The sequence below is a fragment of the Schistosoma mansoni genome, assembly GCF_000237925.1.
Source record: "Schistosoma mansoni, WGS project CABG00000000 data, supercontig 0239, strain Puerto Rico, whole genome shotgun sequence".
NCBI lineage: Eukaryota > Metazoa > Platyhelminthes > Trematoda > Strigeidida > Schistosomatidae > Schistosoma > Schistosoma mansoni.
The window spans coordinates 84,575-93,893 of NW_017386103.1; the positions used below are offsets into that span (position 1 = coordinate 84,575).

The 9,319-nt window shown below is 34.1% G+C and overlaps 1 protein-coding gene across 1 annotated transcript in view; it reads left to right on the forward strand.

Annotated features, from left to right (window-relative positions):
• Positions 1-413: 413 nt before the first annotated feature.
• Positions 414-9,319, forward strand: part of Smp_051550.1 (pyridoxamine 5'-phosphate oxidase) — an 11,468-nt gene continuing 2,562 nt past the window's right edge. The window contains exons 1-8 of the mRNA XM_018792619.1: positions 414-884; positions 2,004-2,044; positions 2,084-2,242; positions 2,293-2,391; positions 2,437-2,593; positions 4,517-4,670; positions 7,490-7,618; positions 8,614-8,687. Of these exons, the coding sequence (XP_018644680.1) occupies positions 2,334-2,391; positions 2,437-2,593; positions 4,517-4,670; positions 7,490-7,618; positions 8,614-8,687 (572 nt within the window). The 5' untranslated portion in view covers positions 414-884; positions 2,004-2,044; positions 2,084-2,242; positions 2,293-2,333. The remainder of the gene's footprint in view (positions 885-2,003; positions 2,045-2,083; positions 2,243-2,292; positions 2,392-2,436; positions 2,594-4,516; positions 4,671-7,489; positions 7,619-8,613; positions 8,688-9,319) is intronic.

The following is a 9,319-nucleotide window of genomic DNA, read 5'->3' on the forward strand; positions in this document are numbered from 1 at the left end:
ACCAAAAATTACCTATAGACGTAGCTTACATCGATTTCACCAAAGCTTTCGACAAAGTTCCGCACAACCGGCTGTTTTATAAGCTAAGGGATGTCGGGATTGGAGGCAATCTATTGATGTGGATAAAAGACTTCCTATTTGGGCGTCAACAAAGAGTAAGGGTGAACTCCAAGTTGTCTAGCTGGGAAACTGTTCTTAGTGGAGTCCCCCAGGGTACAGTTTTGGGGCCAGTGTTATTCCTCCTGTACGTAAATGATCTCCCTCGTCTACTATCGTCATCGGTCTTACTCTATGCTGATGATGTCAAGATATGGAGAGCGATACAAAGCAAGGGCGATAGCTTAGAACTTCAAAATGACCTGGAACACAGGCCATCAAGCCTCCTGTCCTTTCCAAAGTGAAACTGAAACTGATATATGGTCTTGTTCGACTGTCAGCTCCTGGTTTTGGTCTTAAGATTTTTTAAATATGATGCTTGGTTTATTGCTGATTGTTCCTGAATGTTTTTTTTATCAACTGTTAGTGCATTTTTTGCACTAGATGGGTCGCCGATTCACGTTTTTTATGTCTTCCTGTACATTCCTCACACAACTCTACATGCTAGACGTACACCACCAAAGTTTTCATCATTCCCATACACTTCTTAAATCCAACACATTCTTAGTAGTCTATCAGAAAACTAAGGTAGGGTATCTAGTGGTTATTTATTTCCTTCTATGCCAAACTATTTGAGAAGTTTAAGTTTGCTGGTTTACGTAATACAGTCTTCAGTGATAAGGATAGTAGGTTGGTGAATCTGTGTTAATCCTGACAGACTGCCTTCCAGTGAAGGTTCAGCTTCTCTTTGAAAATGTTCACTGATGGGGCTGATATCTTTTGTTCGGGTAATGCGAAGCAAAGAAATAATTGAAGTAGTTCGTTTGATAGAAAGTTTTAAGGAGCTCAGGTATTGAAAAGTTTTCCAGTTATGATATAGAGTCGAGTGGTTTTAGGATTAGGAGCCCAGGTCATGAAGTTCTAAGATTACGAGTCATGTTTGAGGGGTTTTGGGTTTAGAAGTTACGTTTTCAAAGATGTACAGCTAAAATACTGGGTTTGTTCACACCACAAAAAGTGTTATCAAACTCGGGTCTTCTATATTTAGCACCAATAAGTCCATAAATTGTTCCCAAACTCCCAATCCATATTCCTATCATCTTCCTATATTATATAGATCTTACACGGGAACTGCATTCTGATCGACTAATCTTAAGGTCACCTATGAATTTCCTGAAAGTTTTCGGCATGGCATAATCTTGGCAACATATCTTGTTACTACGTTTTCATCATTTCTCCGCTATAAGATGTGTTTTGCGACAATAAAATACTAAATAGTAGTGATTTGTAGTATTACATTCTTAAAAGGGATTGCAGAATTAATGTCGAATGATTTACTAAGCAATTAAAAGTGGGATAAAGTAATTGGGATAAGTAAAGTAAAAACTGAATACATATAACTATACCAGCCTTAATCATATTTAATGAGAGGATTAACAAAATGCCTTGATAAAACGTTGACTCAACAATAGAGTATATATATATATATTAGTGTAAGCCGACTTTTTGTGGGGACTAGTTATAATCTCACGCTCCAAGTATAAAAGTCGTCTAGAATTTCCTTTTTTGTGACCTAGATCTTCGATAAGATATTTAAGTCTTCACCAGACATGATTTCGCTACACAGTTGTAACCCCCGTTTGTTTATGCGTAATAATTAGTTGTGGGCAAGAAGGCTGCATACGTCTGATCATCAACACTTATAAAGGACTGTTTACATGTAATGAGATTGTTAAGTTAGCATCGCTAGCACAAATTTACGAATTAATGAGTTATAACGATTTCCCTGTAGTTAGTCATTCGCTCCTCCGAAATCGCACCTAGGTAAGTTTTCAACCATGTACTAATGTTCATTACTATTATTCATTACTATTAGTTGGCTAACCTTTCAGCAGTATGAAATGAAGCCGTAATGTGATAACGAATTCGTACAAATACAAAAAAATAAGTTAGCGGAATCGGATTTAAAATCTTATAATCTGAATAGCTACTTATGTACTCTCGACTTTTCTATTGCTGCTTAAACATTATGGACCAAATGAAATGATGAGATCAAAATTTAATAAATTAGGCTACACCATTTCACCGAAAAGAATTCAAGACGATATTTTGTCAAAAAGTGTATTTCTATGTCTTGTGTTAAAAAGTTCGTTCTTTTTTTATCTTAACACTTCATCTTCTTTTATCGGTTTGAAGATATTTCCATAGGGAGCAGTTAATTCGTTGCTAAGTTTTTTATGCTACGAACACTTTACTGTAGCCTATCAACTATGAACAACCAACTGAAAATTAGTCGTAGGTGTTAGCAAGTGTTTCTGTTAATTGTGCCTGTAATTTTAGATTTACGAGTTCCATATAGAAAATCCAATGATATATTCGATATTATAAATTTAAAGCACAAAGATCCCTTACTTTTGTTTAAGTCGTGGTTTGAAGAAGCTATCAAATGTGAAAATGTTTTTGAACCTAATGCAATGGCTCTCGCAACGTGTAATAAGTAAGTTACTGCGATAGTTTTTCTTATATTATGTCTACAAGCTACACTTCCATTGTACAAGAAATGCAGTCAAATAATAATTAAAAATTATTTTGTTTTGATCTGATTGCATACAATTATGGGTGAGCACACATCCGTATTCAAAGTCAGTGTTAACTTTAAGTGTGGTTTTGAAGAAATGGTAGATCACGTGCTCATCTTTCAGAAATGTTAGATTCAGCAAATAGTCAGTTATTTGCCGAATATATAACAGTAGCATCTGGTCAATAATGTACAGTTTTAAGTTTGAGATCTGTAACCATAGAAAATTATCTTTATTCTTTGGCATGTTATAAATTTATGGCTCTTCCCTAGTTGATAGAAGTATACCTGACTTGATTGACTATCTAGGACCTTGTTCTAATGTATTGTAATCGTTAAGAAATATTCAATGTTTGAAGCGGTCATATATATTCGTAGGAAATATTCGTGTGTCGGTGAGTTTTAATGGAATTTATGGAAACTCACGATGTTCAGTTTGTCTTTGATGATGTGAATGTTTAGGAATTCATATTGTGACTCTATCAATCGACTGATAGCTGCTATTGTAACAAGTTTTCAGAAAAGGGTCAGCACCAAATATCGAATGCATTCAAGAAGGAATTATAACATTTATTGTTAACAACTAGCATTAAAATTAGTTATGGACCGTCATCCCATATATTGCTGGATTATTGGCCGTAACTTTACTGATATAAAAATCATAAAAACATTTCTAGTAACAATCAGTGTTGACTGAAATTTCTCTTTTATCTTAGAGCGATCTTTTCCCCACATATTGACTAACTGTAGTGAAAAGTACCAAACGTTTGTTTTTGTAGACTCTATTTGTTCAAAATAGCTATAAAATTAAACGTACTATCCTGATACGTTTTTGTTTAAAATGATCAAATTAAAGAGAAAGAATTCAAGTTAGCAAACGGTTGATTGGGGTTGCAAATCAGAACTTTTGTGGTGACCATTATTAGAAGGTAAAAAAGCTAAATATACCAATCCATAGATACATTCCAAAAAACAAAACCATATTATTTTAAGATTATTGAATATCGCTCTTGGTACTTCCAGGTAACTCCATTAGTTTTCTATAAGGTTGAATGATAACCATATCCTAGAAAGTCCATCAAAAAGTTGTTCAAACCCCTCATTTGTGTAAATGAGTGTTCAGAAAAACTATGTTGTATTATCGATGACAACGTCTACTCACTTCTTTTGAAAACTTCTTTCTGAAATCTCTCGTACAGATTGGTATTTCAAGTATTTGGGTCTGAAATTCTCACCATTCAAAGTCGTTTGTCTAACCTGTGACGTAGACTTATGTTCATTAATGTCGGAGATTCAAAGACTGGTGGGAAAAGCAAACACACTTTCATCACATAATATATGTTTCTATGGTGTTTTTAAAAGAAATATTGTCGATTCATTTCTTATATCAAGCTGCTATGTAGACTTATTTATTTACTCCAGTTACTCCTCGTGGAGCATAGGCTGCCAACCAGTTATTTGGAAATGAATATGAAATCGAGAATATATACTTATAGAAAGCTTCATTTATTACCAGGATAATTCTAATGTTAAACCATGAATACATGTTCCAGTGTGAAATGAGACTAAATTTCGCGTAATTTTAATAGGGATTTACCTCAAATGTTTCCATAAAAATATTGCTTATAAACAGAATTGTCGAGACATTTCACATTAATTAAACCAAAAACATTGTTAAATAAATACTGGTGAATATTTTAACACTAAAGGAAATATCATAAAGTATTGTATTAGTGTTTGTACAAAGCAGTTTCTATTTTTCATTCACAGTTGACTTGATGCCTTTATTTCCTCAAGCGTTTCTTATTACTCAATTTATATCGAAACTTATTTTTTTATCAGGCAGTGTATTCCAAGTGTACGGTTTGTTCTTTTAAAAGAATTAGATGAAAACGGATTTCACTTTTTCACTAATTATAATAGCAGAAAAGGTCAAGAGCTTGATGATAATCCATATGCAAGTCTTGTTTTTTATTGGGAGCCTCTTAAACGTCAGGTAAGAACATTTGATCAATTAGAAATATTTAATCTGAATCTTAAATTCCAGTGTAAGTAATGATAACCAAATGATCCGTACATTTAATTGGTTTAAAACTTTTAAATCATCAAGCTCAGAACAGGATATTTAACGTATTATTTATCTGGACACAAATATTGGTACAAGGGGGCACCAAATACATATGACCCACACGATAGCAATGAGGTTATGAAGTGATAGAGAAAGGAAGATGAGTATAGTGAAAAAGAACAAACCGGAATAGAAATTAGTGCACTAGAGTGAAGTAATAATAATAGTAAAAGACACCTCAGTCAGGAAGAATACAATCAGAAGGAATTCTTTTAGTTAAAGAAGTTACGTTCACTTTTATGAAGAAATTAAAAGCAAGTTACAGCAGCATCACCCCTGGATTCTATTCTGAGCCATGTCTGATAACGTCTCTACACCACTGTATTGGACCATCTCTAGGACCCCGACCAAGGGGTTGTGAAGGACCAACAGAAGCCAGTTCTGTGCAGCTTTCTTTCATACCACGATACCATGTCATACACTGATCATCTCTCCGCTTTTTTCCAACCGTTCCCAGCGTCGGCGAAGATGCACGATGTGGAATTTTCAAGGTAAACATTCGTAAGACACGTCCAAGCCACCGAAGTCGATGTTTCAAGATAGCGACACTAATTGAATCATCGTCGCTGTGTCCGAACACACGATGACGAACCTCTGCATTACTAAAACGGTGTTGCTACTGGATGTTAGCAATCCTTTGGAGACAGTGGTAATCAAACACACAGAGTTGTCTAACATCCTCAACTCGGAGAGGTCAGGTCGCACAGTAGGAAAATATCATCTGCATACTCAAGGTTGAAAAGTCCTCCAGGCAGCAGCAAAAGAATAAAGCTTTTAATTTATTTGAATTTTCGTTAGACAGTAACTGGGAGTGGTTAAAAATTGGATTCAGGTGTAACATTAGTTGTATTCTAAGCACGTTGTCCAGGTAGTTTAAGTAATTTTTTATGTTATCACAAGATCAAAACCTAGTGAACAGTGCTCTCTAAAACTTAGTCTCTATTCATTGAATTGACTTTTATTGCTCTTATATATATATATATATATATATATATATATATATATATATATATATCAAAGAAGTTCTGATCACCAACTAATGATAAACTATAAAATAAATGCAATTGATTAATTATATTTAAGACAGTCAACAATCAAGATTATTTGAATAACTTAATCCTTTATTGAAGGAGTTAAATCGACCCTGATAAACGACAGCATGAATACAAAAGGCTCTTTTAACACTCATCAACGTATATGGTTGGTTGGTCGGATTTCGACTACTTGTTAAAGGATGAATTTAACTATTAGTAGTTTATTTTGTTTTAGTTTACATCTCTCAAGACTTAATTACTATGGATGAAAGTCATGCGTAATTCATAGGTATTTGATCATTACTCTTGTTTTCTGTAACCACTAAATGGTCAATTTGTGGGTAGTGAAAACTGATTTGATAATCCAATCAGAAGTAGCCAAATTAGGTCAGTCAATGGCAATTAAAAATGACCTGAAGGACATTGGCTATGAAATGGATTGATTTCCTGGGGGGGGGCAGCGTTGTATATATAAAAATAAGTGTTTGTGCATTCTTTTTTTGGTAGCACAATGTTCTTTATCGTCCACTCTCGTGTTCTAGCTCGAGTAGTCAGTTGGGGGAGGGGGGTTGTCGTGTATCAGTATCAGATTTCGGACACCACCTGTCACAACAAAAATATAACAATTATTAGTTTTACTTTTGTGAAAAGGTAAGTAACTGTTCTAAAACATTTCAAATTTTCTTTAAAACCACAATTGCTATCTATATGAAGACGAAAATTCCTATCAAACTTAGAGAGTAATAAATCTTCAATTGATGTGCACATCAAAAAGAAGATATGACGTCTTTAGACTGACTTATTACACTTCATATTTTAGGCATACATATGAAATACGTTAAGAATATTGGATTTTAGTTTTTATCACAATTTGAATAAGTTAATAGTTGAATTCATGAGTCAATTGAAGCTAGACCACCATGAAAAACTTGGAAGCACTGGACGGCCGTTTCGTCCTAGTACGGGACTCCTCAGCAGTGCACATCCACGATTCTGATCGCGGGATTCGAACCCCAGGACCTAATGGCCTCGCGCGCCGGATCAGTGGTCTAGAGGTTAAGCGTTCGCGAAATTGCCGTCCACTGCTTTCAAGTTTTCAATGGTGGTCTAACATCAACCGGTTCATGACCTCAATCAAAAACGTAGTAATCTCCACAACTCTAAACTGATATTGAAATGAATTAAATATTATTCGAGCCACTAATATATTCGCAACCTTATTTAGTTTCATGAACTATTGGCGTTTGTTACACTATAGCATTCTCAACCCGCGTTACTTAGGGTCTAGGAGAGATGTCTGTCTTCCAAAACAATAGTGTTAATTCCTTGATATGCAATTCACTTAATCATATTATTTTAACAAATTGATTGATTATTACAATGAATATTTTTATTTACACGGAGACCAATGACTTGATTGATTAGGGTGCAAATGATATAGAATTAATCATCCGTAACATTTAATCTCATTCTAATGAGTAATTATGACTTATTCAATTAGTTATATCTGTTGGTTATAGATGCTTAATTGTATGAGATTGTAAATGTGTTCACACAGTAAGTTACTGATTCATTGTATTGTATTGTAACTTAATGTGTTTCCTATCAAAAATGCTACTAGATACTTCCTTTCAAATTATATTTTCTGAGTAGGTACGTGTGGAAGGCGTTGTTTCACGTGCTTCAGAGGTAGAGAATGAAGAATACTTTCAATCCCGCCCAAAGGCTAGTCAAATTTCCGCTACAGTTAGTTCACAAAGTGAACCAATTCCTTGTCGTGAAGTAAGTTCAACATCTGAAATACATACAATATGTTAATGAAAGTTTGTGTTTGATTGTGCTAAAGCGCTCTTCATCTACCCATACTAAAAAATGTTTCGTCATAGATGTAAAATTCATATTTTGACTCTGAATCTTAATCATCTTATTAAACGTAGCATTTCTAATTTATTGATTTGGTACCATTTCCATTTTAACCGCGGAATATAGTACACATACTTCTTATAGTTTGTATGTAGTAAATAGTCAAATAGATGATGAGCGCGATTTATCAACACGGATACGAAATTATTTGGAATAACAAATTTTCTTCCCACTTCAATAGACATGTGGATTCCTACGGTATCTTTTTAATCGGACGTAACTTTGATGTTCATACAAGGAAGAGATCAAAACTTTCATGGAAATATTTTTCGATAATAACTGTAATCCAGAACTTGTTAAGATTCATAAATTACTTAAAACTCAAATGATTCTGACAGGTTTAATCTTTAAACTGTCTTGAAAGAGCATGTAAATAAATCCGCATTATATAAATCTGTGTTATATAAACTAACCTTCTCAACTACTTAATTTTCATGCTATGTATTTTATTCATTACAAATATACATATCCAAACAACAATTTGGAAATTTTTGAATCAGTACTGTATCTTTGTATATCAACTATGAATCATTTTATGATCTCTTAACTCCACCAACTTATCATGCACAGGTAAACTGTACGTAGGTGTATATGACGTCTTGTTCAACGAACTCAGTTTTTCCAGGTTTTCAATCAGTTAATTTACTACAAATACTTTAAACCTTACATGTCATTCGTTTGTCACCACTCCTTCCTCAATGTTATTTGTTCATGTGGTAGGATTCTTAATGCTAGAGTGTAATATACAAGTAGTCATTTTTATTCCTTCAACTATTTTCTCATCTGACTACATCATATCGAATTGGTTCAGAACGTCTTGGGATGATGGTATCTTTTTTTCTCGCTTCAAACAGTTTCTGGACAAAAAGTACGTAGAATTAGAAAATGAATATGCTTCAAAAGAAAAGCTTCCAAAGCCTTCAAATTGGTACGTCCCTAATATACCTTTTTATGAATTAGCGATATAAATCTGGTGGGAATCATATCATCTACCTATATTTTCAATATCAGAAAAATAATTGACTTAGTTATTTCTGATGTGCTTCATAATACCCAAATTCAGATGTGTAGTCTTATGTGTCAAAAAGGTACTAATCGTTTAAATATCTCTCTTATTTACAAATTAGTTAAAGGAATAAAGGTGTTTCCTTCCAGTCAGATCCTGGCCACGGCTCTTCACAAATATATACGTTTACGGTTAAGTATAAAATGCATACCAAATAAATGGTGATAGATCAGTTCAACAATGTCTCTTAATCGTAATCAGTTAGTAACATGAAAAATGCAAAATTAAATGATTGGTCAATTATGACAACGTAAGAATAAGAATAGGGATAGAGTTAAGCAAAGATGGATAGTGGCTAGCAGTGGAATCCAGGACGCGCGTCTCGTCCTATTTGGGACTCGTCAGCTGGATGTACCTGCATCTCAGAATTGATGTTCACTCTGGGACTCGCTTCAAACGCCATCGCGTTATCCACTCGGCCACTGAGTCCTGATAGTCACTTGCTTGTGCGATGGGGTAAAGTTTAAATTCAACTTAGTATTGTTTGTTTGAAT